General features: G+C 38.6%; 1 protein-coding gene across 1 annotated transcript in view; it reads left to right on the forward strand.

Annotated features, from left to right (window-relative positions):
* LOC124795104 overlaps positions 1 to 2,030 on the forward strand; it is a 600,254-nt gene extending 598,224 nt beyond the window's left edge. The window contains exon 10 of the mRNA XM_047258952.1: positions 1,062 to 2,030. Within this exon, the coding sequence (XP_047114908.1) occupies positions 1,062 to 1,216 (155 nt within the window). The 3' untranslated portion in view covers positions 1,217 to 2,030. The remainder of the gene's footprint in view (positions 1 to 1,061) is intronic.
* Positions 2,031 to 24,319: the final 22,289 nt, after the last annotated feature.

Below are 24,319 nucleotides of genomic sequence, written 5' to 3' on the forward strand. Positions count from 1 at the left end.
CGGGTATGTCCAATGTTCGAGAAATTCTCCGTGCGCTACACGTTTGCACATCACCACTCGTCTCCTCTACCACTGCTTCCACTGACGTACTGACGTTGAATCAATTCGTTTCCTCCATCTACCAGGTTGCACACCAAAAGAACCTGTCTTTTCGAATTTCCGAATCATTCTCTCTCGACCCACGACAGGCATCGGACCAACGCACTTTTTCAAACCCCTAAGGGTCCGGAGCTTCAGCAGAGTGATGTCTGTATAGTCATCATTCTTGTAATACAGCTTGGCAAATAGAGCGCAATCCTGCATTGAGACGGTCATGGCGAACGTCGCAGGCGCGAAAAGAGAAAAAGCCGTGTACCCGGCGTGTTTATACCAACTTCAATGGGTCGTGCGCATGGCAGGTGTTTTAATTTACGTATTCTGACACATATAGCACCATCTAGTGATCAATTTTCACACTTTTTTTTTTCTTCTGCCATACGTTGTCCCCCTTCTCCGATAATATTCCGTTGCAATTTGACATCATTCTGATCAGTGGTGTTATTTCTACAGCGTTTTGAAAGTGTAACTTTAATTATAATCACCCTAGAATGAGATTTTCATTCTGCAGCGGAGTGTGTGCTGATATGAAACTTCCTGGCAGATTAAAAGTGTGTGCCGGACCGAGACTCGAACTCGGGACCTTTGCCTTTCGCGGGCAAGTGCTCTACCAACTGAGCTACCCAAGCACGACTCATGTCCCGTCCCCACAGCTTTACTTCTGCCAGTAGCTCGCCTCTTACCTTCCAAACTTTACAGAAGCTCTCCTGCGAACCTTGCAGAACTAGCAATCCTGAAAGAAAGGATATTGCGGAGACATGGCTTAGCCACAGCCTGGGGGATGTTCCAGAATGAGATTTTCACTCTGCATCGGAGTGTGCGCTGATATGAAACTTCCTGGCAGATTAAAACTGTGTGCCGGACCGAGACTCGAACTCACCCTGTTTATCTGTCACGCTGAATTAAAGGTCTATGTCAGACAGGTTGGACGCGTGCTGATGTTGACGAGCTGTTTCGTGTTGCAGGTATCGTGTGGTTCCGCTGGAGAGGCTGGGACTACACGCTGAAGAGGGCGGTGATGATGATCAAGCCGAGGGCCAGCATCCCTTCGCTGAGCGCTGCGGGAGTCAACGCAGCCAACGGCGGCGGCGGAAGTGGAGGCAGCGGAAGCACCGCATAGCGAGCGTGCCCGCTCTAGCTGCCAGCACAAGAGGCTACCAACGGCCCCGCGGCCGCTCCACCAGAAACCCGCTGCATTATTTATAAAACCAATGTCGAGCACTTCTTACCCTCCTTCCAAATTTCAATGCAGCTTCAAAAAATGAAAACCAAACATCAGCAGTGCTCTACAAATAGCGCGTCAGTTTCCGGAGAAAAACTGACCGTCTTCAGCGTGCCCACTGCATTCCGCTGTGTACAGTTTCACATTTCTCGGAACAATTTAATAACCTCCCAAATCCTTTTCGCCCCGTTCAGAGAAACCGTACAAGAACCAGTATTATTAGCACATGTGTAACAGTCTGTGGTATCACATGTTTTATCTGTTTGTGTAATATTTGTTTTTAATTTAGAAAAAAAATATATACGTGTTTATACGGAAACGACATTGAAAGAAATTTAGAGAGCTAAGTTTCCATGACAGGTATGGACTGACAACGCGGGCTGTGGCCCAGCTTAAGCAGGACCCTCATGCACAGCCAGCTGAAACCCATCGCGGCGTAATTAACTTCAGTGAAGTGATGACTGAGCGTGTAACCCCTTTAGACTCGACGCAGACAAACGTTTCACAACAAATACTCTGACATATTTCATGTACACGAGAGACAACGGAAAAAGAAACAACGAAACCTTCCAGAAACTACACTTTCACAAACTGGTGAGGGTCTTGTAGATATTTGGGACTATGTACTTTAAAATCTTATGTATCTTTAAATCATTGCGTTGTTGTACATAAATCGTGTAATTTGTATAAAGTAAAACCTCGTTTTTTATTAGTGACTGTGTTTCATTTTATTGACCTGCCCTCTGACACCTATAGATGTAAGAAGTAATCAATAAAACAACATTTCTGCTGCACTAACACAGTTTTTCATTGCTATTTCGTTGTCTTTATTTTTCGTGCAGCTCCCTATAATGTTAGCTTCCTTGTACAACAGTGCTATGAAGCAGTTAATGCCATATATCTGTTCTGTGGAGCAAGATCCTTTATTTAACACTGCCTTCCCACAATTGATTGATCAAATGCACATTTATTTTTTACAATTGCTAGTTTAAGCTACCAACGCAGTTAATGCGCTGCATCGCTTATACGCCAGGAATAAAATCAGTCTCGCAACTTTTTGGGCGGATGGTGTGTACGCATAAAACGAACACATTGAAAAGTTTTTTTTAAGAAAATATTGGTTTTCGTGACTGTTTCTGTTTATCGATTTCGCATTGAAAATTACTTCGCTTGGATTGCACTAAAGGTTGTTTGAGAAGTTGCGTCTGTTGCTAGCAATGAATCGAAACAGGAGTTAATCTGACTGCTTGATTTCCAAGAAAATGTACTGAGTCGCCTAATAAGGAAAACCAGGTTCTACCCAGATTCCCTTCGAAAATCGCAATACCGTGTATCACACTTCTTTACTTCTCAGACATGATATTTGACAAAACGTTAGCTGATTTCCGGTCATGTGAAAAGAAGTTCCTTGAAATCTGAAACGTATTTTTTTTGTCTCTTTTGGCTTACTTGTGGCAATGAATAACGCTCGGGCAATTTCCCTCCGGAACGGGGGCTGCTGCTACTGAAAGCTAATAAAAATGCGCGTCTCATTTATTGGGCGGCTAACTAACTAAGGCTAACTCCGTGTACAATGAGTTCTCGTAATGTGCCTGCATTTTAAATTGCAGGTTCTAAACTTTAGCTAGTGAATGACATAAATTGGGAAATGTATGATGACATTGTAAATTAGGTTAATGGTGATTCCTTTAAAAGGTGTATTGGCAAATTTAGAAAAGTCGCTTGACAAAAATATTCTTCGTTATAACCAAGAATTGCAAAGAAATGAACGACTCTGAAAATACTTTTAAGTTTTTTTTCAGCAGTGTCATACTCAAAGAATTATTATAAAATATATATGTTCATTGTAGATTATAAAAGGTTGCATTAATTGGGTAATCTTACCTGAACTTTCGCTAAAGTCACCTAATTAATAAGAGGGGGGTTCTGTGTTGATACTTAATAATAGTGTGTAGGCGGCAGCTAGCGCGCATTTAAAGCAAAGGAAATTAATTATTACCTTATTATGAAGTCTTCAGCAAATAAACCAAAATATCTTTCTCACTCGCATTAAAGATATCAAAAACCGCATTCGTTTCCTCAATAAAGATGAATTTTCATCACTCTTGCGATACCGCTTTGTGGGCCGTGGGTACTTCGCGATCACACGATGCGGACTGTCCTTGCGACCAGTATCCGTGAAGAGCGGTCGACGCAGAGATGTTATTGCAGAAACGTGGTGTCGCAGATGATATTGCGCGCTTTCTGAGGAACAAAGTAAGCGCGATGCCGTCCGTGGAGGCTAAAAAAGAAGGGAGGTGGCACTACAGATTTAGCTGTACGTTGTTTAGAAGCCAGAGTGGGCGGGGCCTGCTGCCATTTTAAGTAGCCCATAACATTAGCAGACTACGGTTTATGATTGCTTCTTGTTCATTATTTCTCTGGTTTGTGCACAACAACTGTTTTAAATGTTAAAAATTACAGGGCTTACACGAATAACATAGAGTCAGGAAGGCAATTTCGAACGTTTTTCTGTTCTTGAATGGGTATTTGTCCTAGTAATACGACACATTTGGCCTCGTTAGCATAACTTGCTTTTTGCTGCTATATTTGAGATATCCAGAAATAGAAGGAAGTGATGTGAAAAACATGCTTTTTAAATCCATTTATTTCCACTTTTACTGTATTTGTATGGATAGCAAATGAAATTGGAACCAACGCTTGTTTACTTACTGGTATCGGTACTGCTCCTTATTTGTTACATTTTCAGCTTTCAGTTCAAATGCACAATATTTTCTGTGTTCGCGCTTGAAAGAAACTTACCTTCGCTAGCCGATAAACATGTGGAATGAGAAAAGAAGCAAGCCATGCTATCCTATATTGTGGTTGTCAACAATGAATGATTATTGAAATGTCAAAGGAACAGAACATAGAGGTACAACCCTATGCAGAATAGAGTTCTTGTTTTATTAGATTGTCAGTGCATTAGTCTCACTATAGTTTACCCATCTTCTCACATTGAAATTTTACCAATGATGCGCCATTCAGTGTGTGGCTGATGTGGCTGATAACAGCAGCTTTCAGGGTAAAAAAAGATGTAGTTTTTTAAACATCTTCAGAATTATGGAATGCTATAGTAGTTATTACGGAAATTGTCTCAAACGCTTAAGATCCCTTAAAATGCATATTTTGCTTTAACATGAATGTAACTTTTTAGCAATAATAGCCTAATCTGTGTAAGATATAAGACTACTTTTCCATTAGAATCCTATCTGCGTCTTTTTCTGGAATATTTCTAGCCAGAAACTGTCAATTTTTCAGGAATAACCAAACGTAGCACAATTGGAACATATGTTTACTTTGAACGTCAGCTTCATCTTACCTTTGCATTTCATTTTGAGGTTTTCAAAGTATATAATTCTCCACCATGCTTTGTGATATACCAATAGTTAGTTAGTTAATATCATGTTCCATGTATGATCCATGCAATAAATCGTAATGATGAGGAATGAGTCATTATATACTTCCGGCGATTTTTTTCTTTTTTTGTAAATATGCATTCACAGTGGTCATTCATGGTTTTTTACATTTTTTAATTAAAGACAGGCAGATGTTAGTCAGTAATTCTTATTCATCATCATTTGCACATTACAGTGATGAATAATCTTCTGCAGAATAGGAGGAGTCACCATAGAGTTTCAAATTTTACTTTTCTGCGTGACAGGCATTTTATATCAAAGGGTAAGTGATCAAAACTTTTTGTTGCAGCGTTGTGGACCCCTGTTTGTGCTATGGACGACATTAATGTGGCGTAATGAATGTAATTATGTACACCATTGTTCCTGGTGAAATGCAGTGGATTGTTTACAACAAACTTCATGAGGCAATAACTATACTGTGAAGTGGACAGATTGCTTCTCACACGTCGAGCACAAGACAGGCATGACGAAAAGACTATTCACATAAATTTCCATCCAAAGCCTTCTTCACAAAGTATGCACAGCACACACACAGATTCATACAATCACATACACACAGAACTCAATGCACACATGACCTCTGTCTCCAGCTGTTCTAACCAGAATCTTTTTCAAAGAGGGAGGAAATGTGAACAGTGATCAATAAAATTTGGCTTAGTTAGTGAGTTAGTTATTTATATGTTCCATGGATCATTTTGCATGATAAATCGTCATGATATGGAACGAATCATTTTACATTCATATTCAAATTAATTTGTACATCTATTTGCTCTCTAAACATCATATTATTATTATTATTATTATTATTATTATTATTATTTCCCAAAATGAAAACAATATATACAGATTGAGTTAGCAATTCCTACCCACCATCTTTTAGCCATTACAGACATTGAAATTCTTCTGCAGAACAGAAGGAGTTGTCAAGGAGAAACTTCTTCAATTTATTTCCAAATTTTACCTTGCTCTCTGTTAGACATTTTATATCACTGGGTAAGAAATTTTTGTTGCAGTGCTGTGCACACCTTTCTGTGCTAAAGACAACCTTAATGTTCTTAATGTTCAGTAATTAATGTCATTTTTCCTGGTATTGTAATTATGTTATGTACTTCATTGTTCCTTTGGAACTGTAGTGGATTATTTACAACAAATTTCATGAGGGAATAATATACTGTGAAGTAGTAATCAGAATGCCCAACTCCTTAATCAGATGTCTACAAGATGATCGCAGGTGAGCACCACATATTATTCTTACAGCGTGCATTGGGCAATGAAGACCTTCTTTCTTAAAGTTGAGCTACCCCTGAACATTATTCCACATAACATTGCTCAATGAAAATAAGCAAAATATATCAACTTATTGATTTCTCTCTCTCCAAAATTTGCTGTGATTCTAAGTGCAAATGTGGCTGAACTAAGTTGTTTTAGGAGTTCCAAAAATGTCTTTTTTCCAATTTAAATTCTCATGAATATGGACACCTAAGAATTTCGAAGTTTCCACCCTATGTATTATTTCATCACCATGTGTTATGCTTATCACTGGTGCAGTACCCCAAGAGCTGCAGAACTGAATATGATGTGTCTTTGTGAAATTCACACTGAGGCCACTCGCAGAAAACCAGTCAATGATACATTTGAGAACTTTGTTCATCATTTCTTCCATTTCTGTATGTATACTGGGAGTGATTACAATACTGGTGTCATCTGAAAAAAGAACTAATTCTGGTTGTTGCATATTAGATGGTAGATCATTTACATATATGAGAAACAGTAGTGGACCTAAGATTGATTCTTGGGGATCCCCATACGTGGTTTCTCCCACAAGAATTATGTCCCTGGATTCTGTTGGTTGAATTACTGCTAAGTACAGCTTTCTGCATTCTTTTGGTTAGATATGACATGATCCATTTGTTGGCTATACCATCAGTTCCAAAAAACTTCAATTTATCTATGAGTATACTATTATTCACACAATCAAATGCCTTGGACAGGTTTTGCGATTTTGTTATTTATTGCTTGTAATATCTGGTGTGTGAACATGTAAATGGCATTCTCAGTAGAGCAACCCTTCTGAAACCTTAACTGTGATTTGTTGAGAATATTTTTGTTGCCAAGTGAGGTACTAGGCTAGAATACACCATCTTCTCAAAAATTTTGCAAAGCAATGTCAGAAGTTAAATAGGTTGGTAGTTAATGACATCTCTCTTATCACCTTTCTTAAAGAGGGGTTTAGCAACAGTATATTTTAGTCACATATTTCGGACAATACTGAAGTTGTTGTATGGGAACAAATCTTTAGTACTCCACTGGAAATACCATCAAAACCAGTAGAGCTTTTATTCTTGAGAGAATGTATGAACCTCTTAATGTCAGAAGTCGAAGTTGGTGGTACATTTATATTATGTAATTTTATGAGAGTTACTTCTTCAGTATATTGTTGTGATCTTTCTCTTGAACTGTTGGTCCCTATGCTTTCTAATATGTTTAATAAACTCTTATCAAACACATTTGATATCTGTGACTTATCAGATATAACCCATCCATTCAATTCAATAGTAATGTTATCCTCTTTGGTAGTTGGTTGGCTTGTCTCTTGCTTCAGTTTATTCCATATTACCTTAACTCTGATGTCATATGTACTGATTTTCGGCATTATATGCAGGTTTCTAGACTTTTTAACAACCTCTCTTAGTAATTCTGAGTATTTTTTGTAGTGTGCAACTACTGCAGGGTCTCTACTTGTTCTTGCCAAAAGATACATTTCCATTTTTCTTTCACAGGATACTTCAATCCCCTTAGTGATTCATGGCTATTTAAATGACTGTTTAATGTCCCTTCTGACTAACTTATTTGAAAAGCTATTTTCAAATACTGATAGGAATTTATCATGGAACAGATTAAATTTTATATTGCCATTTGGTTCTTTATAAATTTCATGCCAGGTTGTTTCTTGTAAACTACTCTTAAAACCATGTGCCCTGTAGTCATTAATGATTCTAACTGACTTCCACTGAGGTGCATAGACACTGTAAGGCACTATGTCATTTATCCTGACTAAATGTGCATCATGATCAGAAGAGCATTTGTTACTGGGTAAACTGTTATTTTCTTGCTTTGTGCCTCATCAAAGGAAACATCAATTAGGGACCTACTGTCTTTATTCACTTGTGTTGGAAAGTTAACTACTGAGAGCAAATTGTAGGACCCAAATAAAATTTCGAGATCAATTTTCCTATCAGAATAAAAAAATATGGTTCAAATGGCTCTGAGTATTATGGGACTTAACTTCTGAGGTCATCAGTCCCCTAGAACTTAGAACTACTTAAACCTAGCTAACCTAAGGATATTACATACACCCAAGCCCGAGGCAGGATTCGAACCTGCGACTGTAGCGGTCACCCGGTTCCACACTGTGGCGCCTAGAACCGCTCGGCCACCCTGGCCGGCCCTATCAGAATCCTTTAGGAAATCTACATTCAAGTCACCACAGACTATTAACTCCTTTCTGATGTCTGGCAGACAGCACAGTAAGGAATCCAGGTTCCTCATAAATAATTAAAATTTCCCATTGGGGATCTATATACTGTTAAAATTAAAAGTGAACTATTTTTCGGCATTAATTCACAAGCACACACTTCTATGTGCTGGTCACTACAAAATCTACTTTGTCAATCCTTTTAAACTTGTATTCTGTCTTAATACATCCAACATCTCCTCCTTTTCCCATATTAGTTCTGCATGAGTAAGCTGCTAGAGTGCTATACTGAAATCTTTCATATGTAACTTATCTAACCCTGTGATTATGTGGTGCTTAGACAGGCACAGAATGTCTATCTTCTCCTCTAAATTTTGCAAGCAGGCAATAAGCTCTTCTACCTTATTACTGAATCCTCAATATTTTGTTGGAGTAAGCTAACCTTGCTTTTATGTGCATTCTCGTACCGCTCTTCTGTTACAGTGACTTCTTTCAAAACAAGGTGCCTGAAACACGATTCTAACTTAAAAAAAAGACCCTCTGACAGCAGTAACCACAGGGATCTTGCATTGTATGATAGTGGCCTCCTGCACATTTCCTGCAAGAAGTTCAGCCAACCTATCTTTCCCTCTCCTATTCAGGTGCAGGCTATGTCTAGTATAACTTCATCTCCCAATTGTAGCAACGGGCACTCCACTCATATGAGAATTCATTTCGGTCTCCATTAACCTGCTCAACTCAGAGTTAACACGGCTCACAGCAGAATCAACCCAGGGCTGGTCATGGCGCTGCAGGACCTACATGAAACATCTGTGTGTGTAGTTACTACACTTTTTTTATCCAGGTCACCTTTCATACTGTAATTAGTTCTTAGCCACGCTATTTCCTGCTCCACTTACTATAATGACCTGATTCTCTTTGCCAAAACCTTTGCACAATTATCCTATGTCCTCTGTCACCTGGCTAAGGCTAGTATTTGGCTTCACAGTACTTCTGACCTGGTACCCTGCTCCTAACTTCTCCTGCACCATCTGGCCTACACCCCACCCACGGCTACGACCTAGCAGCAAGACTCTTTCCTTCCTACTCTCTTTTGGTACTTACCTACACTGAGTATCCTGGCCGGTCGCTGTGACCGAGCGTTTCTAGGCGCTTCAGTCCGGAACCGCGCTGCTACTACGGTTGCAGGTTCGAATACTGCCTGGGGCATGGATGTGCGTGATGTCCTTAGGTTAGTTAGGTTTAATTAGTTCTAAGTCTAGGGGACTGATGACCTCAGATGTTAAGTCCCATAGTGCTTAGAGCCATTTGAACCATTGTGAATTTAGTTTCCTGGCTAGAAGCCTGCTGCACCTTACTATAACCTACAGCTGTATGAGGCTCTTCCCCTCCTGATTCAGGTAACAAGCTAAATTTATTTGATATAGATAGCTCAAACGTAGAAGAAGTTTATGAACTGTTCCCTTGTCCGCAGCTCGTGGTCGTGCAGTAGCGTTCTCGCTTCCCACGCCCGGGTTCCCGGGTTCGATTCTCGGCGGGGTCAGGGATTTTCTCTGCCTCGTGATGACTGGGTGTTGTGTGATGTCCTTAGGTTAGTTAGGTTTAAGTAGTTCTAAGTTCTAAGGGACTGATGACCATAGATGTTAAGTCCCATAGTGCTCAGAGCCATTTGAACCATTTTTTTGAACTGTTCCCCTTTCGCCCACTGCTTGTTACCTTTACACAGTTCCAACGACCTTTTCTCCCCCTTCAATCTATCTAGTTCCAATTTTGCATGATCTAATTCGGAATTAAGGGCACAAATCTTTGCCTCCTGTTCAGTGATTCCCTTGTCATTTTTGCAGAGGCTACAGTTCCATGGGAGAGCTTTATTGAGTTCCCCATTCAGTTCCCCACTACAATCACGCCAGTGAAATTCCATTCCACAGTCTGCACATAGCACTCTCTATTTGGCTATCCAACGGCAACATCCACACTTATCACGCATTGCAAGACAGATTACACGCTTAAAAACAGAATTAAATCACTCAACACGCTTTACGCTACACGAATGTTCGTCATTTATGAGCAGCAAAAATTGGGCCTACATTTTAGCGCTTCAGGTGTTTTACAAAACGTAAAAAGTTATTTATTTTTGCTTACAAGACAAACTTAGGACTCACTTAAATTCAGTATCTGTTAAATAACATGATCACAGCTGAATGGACTTTACGGTACGCACACTGAATATAAACAAAAGACTAGTTCGAAAATTTCTAAATAAAATAACTTTGCACTGTTGTAACTGACAGTATACGATAATGTAAACAAAAATTACGCCAAAGTTCTCGTCTATGAAATGTTTTCTTTTTCCGAGAAATACGCAAATAAAAATAAAACATTCAATAGATGGTTTACAATAGGAACTAATTTAATTATTTATGATAGAATATTGCCTTAATTAATAGTTTTTACACAAGAAAACACTTATCTTTGCGCGAGCTCTGAATGTTGTACTGGATTTCCTGGGGTGGTCATGAATTTGAAGTTTACAAGTCCCATGTGGTGATAGTTCTTGTATGAACTGCTCGCGCAGTGCACCAAAGAGTAATCAAATGCATTGTGTTGCAATGTATTCCATGAACGTTAGAGATTCTGTGTCTGAACTCTCTATTCATTGGTCGTCTTCTTCTGTTACTGGTCTTGAAGAGAAAAGAACGATTGTCTGAATTTCATCTTGCTGTAATTGACTATGTAAGTTTAAAACAAAGAAAAAATATAGTTGTTCGTAACTCAAGATTTGTGTACAGAATTCAATAATGTGTACTCTTCAACCTTGCTTGGCCTGAGTAGACGTGGCCTTAACGGAATATTGACCATTGTTAGGCACCATACTAGATAATAATTAGTAGTTTCCTTTCAGCCCGTCCTCGAAACATGCCACCGGTAAGGACACTAAACTTTCTTTCAGATTCCACGAGCTATGCAGCCGCTAAGAATAATTTAATATATTTCATTTTCGGATTTTGTCGAGGTTGCCAGATAATATCCCAGGCAGAAAGGCCTGGTCACAGGATTCTAGTCCTAGTATAAGATTTCATCTGCAAAAGTTTAGGCTTATTATCTTATATTGATATTTGAGACGAAACCACGATCTTGAGTTGTGGGGTTCATTACCTCTCATTGAACTGACATACGAAATATTATCGGGTGCTATAAGCACATGAGGTTTAACTATACTTTGGATATACGTACATTGGGGAATATCTGTGATGATTCAAGAGAGAGACAATTATTTATAATCCCGTAACCATCCTGAGTACTGAGCTAGTTTGCTGATTGCTGATCCGCGTCGGGCTAAATTAAAAATATATTACACTGTTCATAGTATTATTAGTTACTTCTCTTTTGTTTTGACGCCAATTTATTAGAAGATATCAAAGCAGAGAAAACAAATTTAAAATTTTATTAAATTACATTACAATGTGCCCAACTCGTCAACCAAAGATCACGTTATCTTGACGTCGGCGAGAGGAATTTAAGGCGTCAAACGCTGCCCCAACATTAACGTGTTTAAGCAGCCGTGTCTTGTGCAGGTACGAGACCGTTGATACAATTTGGTTTAGACGTCGGAGCGTTTGCGAATTTGAAGACAGTGAAAAACACAGGAAACAAGAGAGAGAACGGACAATGAGTAAATTAAGGCAAATCTAAAGTCAAACGACAGAATAAAACTGTTACAATAAAAGTAAACAGTGCAACAATAATTCACGTACACAAAAGAAAATATTGCTCGAATTGCTTCACTTACGAATAAAATGCGAATCCTTTAAACTTTAGACTGTGATCTGATCGATTAGTACACCCATAAACAAAGCGTTATTGATGAAAAAACTACGTCACCAAACACGGTCGAAACTGGACATGGGCACGTCAGAGTGACGTTACGAGGAAGTATCAAAACAGTGAACCGCGGTGGTATGAATGCGGTGTAGCTAATCTTTTGGGCTAGTTAAGATGGCGGACATCGGCTACAAGTTTGTGGCGCAATCACACCTCCCTTCCTTTTTTACCTCCATGCTGCAGTCAGTGTATCCTAGTTATAAGGAAAGCTGATAGTGAGCAAATATCAAGACCTGTTTTTACACTTACAAACACTACGCATAACGAATAATCTTATCATGCTACATAGCAAATTAAGTTTACAGATATATGATATAACGAAATCGCACTCACATTACGTATGTATATACAGCGATTTCGTGATGAAACTGACGAAATCAGAAAACAATAGCAGAAATATTCTTGAATAACAGTACACAGTACACATTTGAACAGTTTGGCAACTTTTGGAATATTACATCACACTGTGTTGACAGGATAAGAAGAAGTAACCTTATACTTTATTTGTTTATACGATTCTCCATTCATGTGTTTTATAGTTCTTCGCTCTTATTTGCATTGTATTTGTTTAAAATTTTATCTTTTGCAATTATATTAATCTATTTTCTGATAATATGTAGCGCTCCACTTCTCACACTCGTAATATTGCAAGTCTAATAAAGTTACAGGCGGTGTCAGTCTAAATATACTTCTAGCCACTAAACTAGCAACGCCTGGAAGGCTAGCAAATGACCAAACTTCAGTTATTCTGCATATAGTAGGAGGTACACATGATTAAATTTGAGGGGGTTTCTGGATATACCGGCAGCGAAATTAAGTACACAGAGTTGCCGTCCCTGGCTCTGAACCTGCTGGACTTGAGGCGAACTGAGCACGAATGGCAGACATGGGAACATCATTCCATGTGTAGCGTTGCTCTTGGGGGACGAAAATAAAAAGAACTGTTACTTTTTTTTTAATGTCGAAAAAGTAAATATTTTTGGTGGGCCACTTGGCAACAGAATCAGGGATTTATTACGCTATTATAATAACATACGTTGACCATTAAATACCTGAATAAGAGCAGCATATTGATATATATATTTGAGATCGCTCGGAAGAAACATGATCATTTCTGTGCATTTTTATAGTCGCGATGTAGTCATACCCGGATCAACACTAAGGGACCAGAAGATTTATAGACTTTAAAAGAAATGCAACACTACACAATTAAAAAAAATTGGTTCAGAAATAATAGGAAAACGATAATGTTCCTTCTGCCTCATGCTGCGTTCGGTCCATCAGCGTGATCGTAATTTCTGATGATGAAGTAACACAAAATAATTAACAGTTAAATAAATAAGGAGATGGACTCATCAAGGTTAATTTACGAAAATAAGCACACTTATCTTTAACACACTTTTTTTTTAATGCTACGTACCTTTTCATATTAAATTACAATAGATGGCCATTGTGGTTAAATACTTTACGCATAACAGTCAAAATGTCCTCTTGATGCTGTCTGTTCGATATCAGTTACAAGAAACTACATCTTTTCTGATTGGAAAAAATAACAATTAGCATATTCACTCAATATTTTCACATCAAATATAAAATACAGTTGTGGAACGCAGCAAGTCCGCGTCCGCCTCTCATGGAATACAAACAGTAAAAGGTGAGGCGCCAAAAGCCTTATTTGTCTTGAAACAACAGAATTCTTTTTTATACCATTAATCGATACATGTACATAGAGATTTACTGGCACCGCGCAAGAACGGCAAAGATAAAGAATAATAGATTCTGTCGCTGCTATGCGATGATTCATTTCTTTTACTTTACAATTGTTCGATAAGTTTAGGCCATTAGGCGTTTACTATTGAGCGTATATTAATGTTTGTGAGGCGAAAATTACTAATATTACACTGCCTCCCATGAGGAGGGAAGGAATACCGAAGGTATTACTTTCATCCTCATGCCCATTGGAATATTTGTAATTTTCGGATGTAACATACAGGTTATTAGAAGTTTCATTTCATATTCATTCCATAATAAAAGAATTAACGTTTCAATTTGTAATTACTGACGGTGGATCATTGTGAATTTGTTCTGTGTTTCTATCAGTGTTTGTATGGATTCAGTCTATCTTGATGATTCTTAAAATTAAGGCTATAAGTACACATATTTACTAAATTTATAAGGAAATAGAGTCACACTTCATTTTTCATCGTTGCAAAAGTAATTTGATTATCACAACTGGTACACAACTTTCTGTTTTGACAGTATTCATTATATTGTCATCGTCTTGTCGATTGATTGCCTTGTCCGTCGTCGCACTTAATTATACATTTATTTTCGTCGCACATACACTATTTATGATAGACTTGGATTGTAGAGCGGCCACTGGTGATGGCTTCGACAAGGAAGTCCATATCTTTCACTTTCAGGGCTCGAGTGTGGCTCTCCGAATTATTTCACATATGAAACAGATAAAATATCTTATATTAGAATAGCTTACAAAACTAATTTTATATACATGTGGGATGGGATATAGGAAGGATCGGATCCTTTGACGTATTTTCGTGTGCTTATTTTCATTCGTATCGTGACCTCTCGTCAAAGTTTACATTTCAACAGTGTTCAGAGGTGACCTTGTGACTTGTCTCTGTGTACAATCAGTCATTATAATAATTACGTTAACTTCTCTATCTTAGAGTCTCTCGGAAGGTTTATGATACATACAAAATGTTTTCAGTACTGGGTGTGAATGTTTTTGCTACAGAATGTAGCGCACAGCAACTGTGTTGGCGGTTGAACGTTTACATTATTTCGTCGCGTGGTGGCTGTCCGCCTCCACTGTTGCGAGCAATCTTGAAATTCAGTCTGTGCGCGCGCACGTGACCGGAGCTTTCTTGCAGAGCGTTGATTTCGCGCTTGAGGTGCCGTGCGTCGCTTTTGTTCGGCGGATCGTGGCTTTGTGCTTTTTAGATTGCTGGAGGGAGCTTCTGCCACCGAAACTGCCTCACATCACTTCCTGTCCACTATCCAGTTACGGATTCACAGGTAAGTGGTAGCTACCGCTGCAACTGCATGTGTGGAATGACACTGATTATTACACACTGCACACATCAACGAAATTTTCACACATATGGTGCAGTAGAATACTGCCACTGAAAATCGTCGAACTTTAAAACTTCACTTGCACTGTGGTGGGCGTCTGCGTGAACGGTGTATTAAAAGAAATTCTCGCGTCAGAACATCACACGGTGTTTACAAGTTGATTTACAGACTAATATTTACAAGAGTTCATTTAAATCGAGAAATAATCTAATTGACCACTTTGAATCAAAACAATTGTTTCTTAATTAGTCTTTTTTTTAATTTAAGCCTACGGTCACAGGTAGGCTACTATAAGTCCTTTTTCTTTGACCAAATCCATTCCAATCTCCTTTACAAATTAATTTCATTCATAGTAATCTTTATCACGCTTGCTTATTCGTTTTGTAGGACCAATACATTTTTTTTTAGTGCTCGTCTTATTTAGTGACTTGTGAGGGGAGCTTCATTTAGGTCAAAAGTTTTTCTCGTATGTGCTTGTCTTTAAAGAAAGTTCGAGGACAGATTTGAAAATAGCAATTCCGCTTCTGAGTTTCGCGTAGAAATACAAACAGTCGAAAAAAGAAAGGTGGGAAAAGCGGGCCTACTCGCTGATCGTCGACAGAATTTGAATTACTCCTCAACCAGGTCGAAAATTTAATTTACCTTGCGCATTACAAAAGCAATATGCGCGTCGCGAACCTACTCATTTTTATATGTAGTGCCTCACTTCCTAAGCACACGTGCATCTTTACAAGTTGATCCTGAGGAGTGAATAGGATCAAGGATCTTAAAGGATTTGCACTTAGGAAAGGGATTCAATAATCACATAATCACAGAGAAAACAATAAATATTGCAGTGCACACTTAAAATAAAATCTATCACTTCAAGCATGTATATCTAATATGTATCTTGCTGCAGCTTGCTTACTACTCTTTGCTCATTTCTTAGACTAAGTCAAGTTTATGCATTACGCATTTGGGTATTAATTATCATTTGTATATATAAGCCTCTCACTAGAGTGTTGTTGTTTGCTGCTGTCGCTACCTGTGAAGCTTGGGCGAGATCCTTATTCTATGTGCTGCTAGCTTGTGAATTTGCAGTATCGCTAATGCTCAATAGTACCGTGAAGTTGCCATAATAAACCATGTTACTCATATCTTCTCTTACTCAGCTTGTTTATAGTCTGGACTCATCTTACTTTGCGTTATATAATAAACTTCCTTTTTATTCCATCACGCTTTTACTTAAGGTTAACGTCAGGCCTTTTTAGAACGATTGCACTGCGTTATCAATCTGTTCATGCTTAATCCTAGGTATCTGTTCACTACAAAGAGATGTTATTTTATCGCTGGCACAGCACTGTGCTGGAATTTACAAGTTAAATCTACCGACTGTTTTGCGCTAACAGGTGGTGCCTTATTTACGTCACATTTGAAAATAGGGAATAACCTCATGGAATCGAATTTTTTCTTACAACTTTCCTCTTTTGTCTGGACGTTTAAGTATTTCCTTTTAAAACAGGTCATTAATTTGTCCTCGATTAAATTTCACTTACTAATACTAAGCACATATAATCATCATTTTCATGTTACTATTTAGTGAGAGAAGTGCATTATTCGCTCCTTCCTGCTCATTCTCAAATTACTATTTAGCGAGAGAAGTGCATTATTCGCTCCTTCCTCTTTCCTCATTTTAGTACCTCGGGGCTAATTAATACCTCTCGAGTACGCCATTTTTTTTTACATACTAACTTATAACTAAAATTGAAAATCGCCTCTAGGACATGTCCTCCTGTTTGCATAAAGATTATTCATGTAAATACTTGTCTACAACTTATTCTGTATTTTATTTTCCAGACGGTTGTTTTAATACATAAGGTTTCCTTTTAGCACCGGTTAACGTCCGTAGTCAGTTCAGTTCCGTTCTTGTTACTCATTGGTTAATCCTGATCTCCAATACCTTAGAATTTTCTTACAGCTTAAATTAACTTAATTCCTGGCGTTATAAAATTTTCTTAAATCTTGATGGTGGAACAATCCTTTGATTTTATTCGTGGCAGGGTCAGATAACAAATAGCTACCAATGTGTGGTTTCCTCATTATCACAAAGGAACCTTCATAAATGTGTTGCCACTTACGATTCTTCTTTAACAACAGGGATGGTTTAAAGTGAGTCCTGACTAATACCTTTTCTCCTTCTTTGAAATCTATAACTCTGTTTACCTTCTTATCAAATGCCTTTTTTCGGAGGTTAGCATACGTTGTCAATGATATGAGAGCTTGCCTGATTTTTGCGTCCAGGTCCAATTCGTTGTCTTGTAACTTTGGAAGGGGGTCTATCCATTCATTCCTCTCTTTTGATCTTGACATTAACTCATGTGGCGTGAATCCGGTCGACAGATGAGGAAGGTGGTTTACAATCTGTTCGAATGGTGTTACGAAGTCTACCCACTTAGATTGCTTATTCGGAATGTACGTCCTTATAAATCTGTTAAATTCTTTGAAGATTCTTTCTGTCGGATTCGATTGCGGTCGAAACAGGGATATCAAAATTTGTTTGATTCCATGGCGAGCAAGAAATGCATGCCACGGGCGTGATGTGAAATTTGAAGCATTATCAGACAAGATTGATTCGGGAACCCCGAATCGTGGGAAATAATCATTTTCAATGCGACGAATTATTGGATTTGCACAAGAAGATTTTACTGCGTACAGTCTTATGTGCTTAGAAAAATTGTCCAGGATTGCTACTAAGTATTTAGCGCCTCCCCTACCGGTGGGTAGTGGACCTGCTAAATCAATACTAAGAAGCTGGTTCGGCCTTTCAGCAACTATTGGATTTAGTGGAATTGAAGTGGAAATGTTTAAGGATTTTGCCTTTTGACAGATGACACAGTTTCTCAATAATTTATGAATTCTCTGGTGTAGATTCGGAACATAACAGTAAGTCGAGATTTTCCTTTTACATTTTTCTGGTCCGTAGTGACCCCATGAAATGTGAGTGTACCACAGAAGATGTTCAATGAAATTTCGAGGGATGCAAACACACCACCTCTCAGATGACTCAGACGTCTTATGAAATAGCACTTGGTTATGAACTTTATAAAACTTGGACAACTTGCGGGTTGGATTTTCGTGAAGAATTTGTCTAACCTTGTTCCATTTTGGATCTGTATTTTGAAGAATCTGAATCTGCCTACATAACTGAAGAAAATACTTTCTGTGAATTGGATCTTTCATTAACAAAACTTTATAATTAGACATTTGTTCCACCAGTTCGATGGTTTCTAGTAAGCCCTCAGGTGAGCGAGAAAGTGCGTCTGCTATAACATTATCTTTACCTTTTATATATACAATGTCAAAGTCATATTCCTGCAGGAATAAGCACCATCGAGTAAGACGAGGGTGTTGCAACTTGCATGTAAGGAGGAATGATAAGGCTTGATGGTCTGAATAGACTTTAATTTTTCTTCCATAGATATAATAATTAATTCGCCTAAAAGCCCATTTTACGGCAAGTGCCTCCAACTCCGTAACCGAATAAGACTTCTCACACTCTGATAACACTCGACTCGCAAAGCTAATCACTTGGATTTGCTCGTGTCCATTTACTAATTGAATCTGGAAAAGACAAGCGCCGATACCCACAAAGGAAGCGTCTGCAGTAATACAAAATTCCTTATCCATCTGAGGATGATGGAGAATGTTACTGTTAACAGACTGTCTTTAATTTTCTTAAATCCGTCTTGGCATTCCGGCGTCCAATTCCAATGTGAATTCTTTTTTAAAAGGTTGTGAAGAGCGGGATTGTTCAATACCTGATTGGGAACTAAACGTCTGAAAAATGACGTAAGACCGATAAATCCTCTCAGTTGCCTTTTTGTAACAGAGGTTGGAAAGTTTTTTATAGCAGACAATTTTTCCGGGTCGGGTTTAATTCCTTCAGGGGTGATGATGTGTCCTAAAAATTTAATTTCACTTTTTCCAAACTTGGATTTCTTAAGATTTGCTGTAACACCATACTCTCTGAATCGTTGAAATATCTTTTGCAGAAGGGCCACATGATCTTCCCAATTTTTCGATGCTACAAGAACGTCATCCACATAGACTGTTACCTCATCTAAAAGTTCAGGACCTGGTACATAGTCAAGGGCAGAAATAAAAATTCCGGAACTCACATTTAGTCCAAACGGTACAACTTTGAAATGGTAAGATCTACCTGCAAATATAAACGCAGTGTACTTCCTTGACTCCTGCGCAAGTTTTACTTGCCAGTAACTGCTTTTCAAATCAAGGGTACTCAAATACTTAACTCCATGAAACTTCTGCAGATGCTCTTCAAGAGCCTCTGGTCTCGTTCTTATGGGTACTATAATTTTATTGATTAATCTTGCATCTAGGACTAGCCTTACGCTACCATCTGATTTTAGCACAGACAATAAAGGACTCGAATAAGGTGAATGAGATACTTCTATCACATTCCAGCGTAACATTTTCTTGATCTCGCACTTGACAGCTTCGCGTCTCGCATATGGAATGGAATAGCTTGTTCTACAGTAGGTTGAATGGGGCAGGACATCCATTCGATATTCAAAGCCTTTTATTAGTCCAGGTTTCTTAGAAAATACTTGAACGTAATCTGTTAACAAATTGTAAAGCTCATTCTTCTGTTGTTTAGATAATTCAGTGGACTCACTAGCTTTACCGTATAATTCATTCTGACCGGAAATTAGGTCTTTATACTCATCGTCATTAACACTTTCAGGATCTGTCACGTCTTCTGTCTGACTGTACTGTTGTCTTTTAGTCCATGGCCGTACTGCTATTTGAAGCACCCCAAAGTTTGTCTTCACCTTACTTCTTAACAAATTTACAGTTACTTGTTGCTGGCTCGCTACTAGAGTACAGATTCCACACTCGATGTCAATTTTAGCTTTCGTCTGCCTCAAGAATTCCATACTCAGGATACATGGCACTGATAGGTTTTTAACAATAAGAAAAATGCACGTTACTGAAATAGACTCTATCTGGATTTGAAGCTGAGTCTGAAGATTTACACGTTGTGTTAGTGGACCAATTGCTCCCGATACGGTGCAACCTTGAATTGGAAGTGATAAAACTTTGCATACAGAGGATATTTGCTTAAATAAACATAAAGATAAGACATTTATATTAGCTCCTGTGTCTACAATGGCTGTTACTGGTATGTTGGCAATTGATACTCTTATGGAAGCTTGAACTTGTTCGTCCCATACGTCATCATTGTCTTTCGTCTCAGTGTCTGCTACTAGATCATCCCGTAAGTTTGTCTCTTCGTCATACCTAATTGCTTTAATTTCGTGTGGACTAAGGGACAGGGTGCCCCCATTCAAACCTGCAGCATCCTCTAGGAGGCTCAAAGGTGCTGCTTTTAATTTTCCGCTCGACGCTTACTTTCCTGCTGATTTATATTTCTTAAAGTTTCTTCCGTCTGGAACTGGTGTTGGTTTTGTGGTACGAACTCGGCTGGAAATGGATCTTGTTGTCCTGGCGTATTCGCTTGCGCATAATAAATTTGCGTATTATGCAGGCGTTTAGGCTTCAGACTTCCCAAAGGTCCGTTCGCTTGTTCCGTGATGTGTATATTTTGTGGCTGAAAGGTATTTTGCTGTGGCTTGTGTTGATTGTAACCGTTACTGAAAGGTGTACATTGGTCTCCACCTTGATTATGCCATTTATTTCTTTTCCACTGACGATTTGAATCGTAAGACTGATCGTTTTGATAATCACCGTTGATCGGTTGCGTGTTTCCATATTGCTGGGGCTGTGTGCTATAATGCGCATTTTCGTACTGAGGTGGTGACGAATTATATATTGGATTGTATCTCTGGCCGTTATTGTACTTATTTTTGTATTTGCTGTTGGAGTACGTAGTGTGTTTATTTTTGAAACCGTTGGGGGGTTGGTACTGGCTGTCGCTGTGACGCGCTTTCGCTCGGCCACCATTGTTGCCTACGTATTCTGTATTGTGCTGGCCGCCTGCACTGAAGTGGGCGTTGGCAACATCAACTCTAGCGTCCTCGTAAATCAGATCTAACGAGTCTAACACAGATAGGAAAGTGTCCGTATCGTCCTCAGACACGTTTACTAACTTTTCTCTGATCGCAATCGGTAGCTTAGTTTTTAGAATCATAATAACGTCTTTGGCGGTGATCGGCGAATCCCAGAACTTGATTTTCGCTAAATACTTTTCAAAATATTTTCTCAAACTACCGCGCTTACTGTTAAACACTTCGGCATTGTAAACCTCTTTTCTCAGGCGCTGCTGCACACCAGAACTCCAGAATTTAGCTAAAAACATCTGTTCAAACTCTTTGTAACTTTTACAAGAGTCGACCATTTCGGTTCCCCATAAGGCAGCATCGCCTACGATAAATCCACTAACGAATTGAATTCGCTGGCGGTCACTCCAGCTATTCGGGAAAATTCCTGAAAAATTTCGGAGGAACACTATAGGATGAATTTCTCTTTTCTGTGGGTGAAAGGTCGGAAAAATACGATGTTTGATCACGCTTTCCTCCTGCATCAAACTGTCAAAAGTGGGTGGGCTGGTACCCTGGTTAACTTGCGCTTCTATAGAACTATGAGTTTGAGCGTTATCAAATGGTGAACGGTAATGTACCTGCTGTTGTTCATTACATCGTGGTGAATTATTCCACTCTCCTGACACGGGAGGTGGGGAATTTTCAACTTGACATTTTAGTGTACGAACTTCATCAACTATTTGTTGACGCCATTCAGGTAAATCTTGGGCTAACGTTCGTCTTATCTGGCCTAATTCTGACATCACCGTGTCTCCTGTTTTTCCAGGGGCTGCCAATATTTCAAAGGTCACGTTTTTGACAGTTTCCCTGAGTTCGTTCTTGACCTTGTCTTCTATGAATCCGTCTTTGTTTCTAATCCACTCTTGGTAGTGGTCGGACAATGCTTCAGCATGTGCCTTAACAGTATTCTTTATTTGATCCTCTACATTAAGAGTCTCAATCTGTTTGGAAAGATCATCAACAACATTCTCGATCGTGTCTACTGCGGTTTTAACTCCTTTGACCTCATCAGAGATTGCAGTATAATCTTCTTTTAAGGTCGCAGCTTGTTTTTGATATTCCATCACTTTTGAATTTATTTCTCCCTTGGCTGCTTCGATTTTTTCATTTAACCGTTTTGAAATATCCTCTATTTTTGACTCTACTTGTGTGTTAATTTCTAGCCTCATGGTCGTGATCTGACTACTGATTTGGCTTTGGACATTACCCAACAGGGTATTTAAATCAGCTGTTATGTCTGCCTTTAGTTCGGCCTTTACCGAATTTAACCGTGTATTTAGGTCATTTATCTCCGTTTGCAGATCTGTTTTTACTGAATTTATGTCTGCTTTTACTGAGTTGCACAGATTTGTAAGGACCTGATTTTTATTATGCCGTCTTTCGGCCTTCTCTTTTTCTTCGCGGGCCTTTTCATCTAATCTTTCCTGTTTTTGGCTTTCGAACTTACGTTCCATTATTGCTTCGATCATTGCAGCCAAGTCATTTTTTTCAAAAGCGGGAATAGTTTGCACACTAGGACCAGCTTCTAAAACTTCGGTCGAAATTGCTTCTGCCTCCGTTCGTGTACCTATCGCGCGTGATCGTAATGGATAGTGAGGTCCATTCGCATCACCGCTGTCGTCTGGTTTTGTTTGTGTCCGCTGTTTACCGTCAGCCATGTTCATGAATTATTTGTCAAACGTCAAAATGCTACAGATATTGTTTGTCACTGCCGTCAGTCGTTTGTCTGTGACGTAGTGCTATGGCTTACTGGGACCTAAGATAAAAATTTTGACTCCGGGTAACAACTGACGTTAATTTACGCCAAGAAGACAAGATTGTTCCTACTAATTACAAACAAATGAAATATCACACGTTTTACCAGTTTTGAGCGTAGTTATCCGCAATATCGTAATTTTTTTTATGCACTGACAACAATGGTACACTTTCACTGAATTTAACTACATAAGAATGGACTATGGACAAATTGAAATAAAGCTGTTTCAAGGCAAGGAAAGACAGGTTTACGTTCTGATCAACTCGAAAGATGCTACGTCACTACGAAAGCTTGGCTACTGCGTATAAAAATTTGACTTACTATGGCTGTCTTGATAATGATACAGCTGGATACTCGCGTTTTTTGGTAATTTCATCAATCGTTCTTCTGAATTAATTAAAAGGTTTTCCCACTTCTCTTTCTCGGTTGAATTGCATCCACATGAAAAAATGAAACAATTACTAGAACAAGCACTGAAAATTTTTAAACACATACATGAAATGATTTTTTGATCAAGTCCCTGTTCGGGCGCCAAGTGTAGCGTTGCTCTTGGGGGACGAAAATAAAAAGAATTGTTACTTTTTTTTTTAATGTCGAAAAAGTAAATATTTTTGGTGGGCCACTTGGCAACAGAATCAGGGATTTATTACGCTATTATAATAACATACGTTGACCATTAAATACCTGAATAAGAGCAGCATATTGATATATATATTTGAGATCGCTCGGAAGAAACATGATCATTTCTGTGCATTTTTATAGTCGCGATGTAGTCATACCCGGATCAACACTAAGGGACCAGAAGATTTATAGACTTTAAAAGAAATGCAACACTACACAATTAAAAAAAATTGGTTCAGAAATAATAGGAAAACGATAATGTTCCTTCTGCCTCATGCTGCGTTCGGCCCATCAGCGTGATCGTAATTTCTGATGATGAAGTAACACAAAATAATTAACAGTTAAGTAAATAAGGAGATGGACTCATCAAGGTTAATTTACGAAAATAAGCACACTTATCTTTAACACACTTTTTTTTTAATGCTACGTACCTTTTCATATTAAATTACAATAGATGGCCATTGTGGTTAAATACTTTATACATAACAGTCAAAATGTCCTCTTGATGCTGTCTGTTCGATATCAGTTACAAGAAACTACATCTTTTCTGATTGGAAAAAATAACAATTAGCATATTCACTCAATATTTTCACATCAAATATAAAATACAGTTGTGGAACGCAGCAAGTCCGCGTCCGCCTCTCATGGAAT

The sequence above is a fragment of the Schistocerca piceifrons genome, chromosome 4 (genome assembly GCF_021461385.2).
Source record: "Schistocerca piceifrons isolate TAMUIC-IGC-003096 chromosome 4, iqSchPice1.1, whole genome shotgun sequence".
NCBI lineage: Eukaryota > Metazoa > Arthropoda > Insecta > Orthoptera > Acrididae > Schistocerca > Schistocerca piceifrons.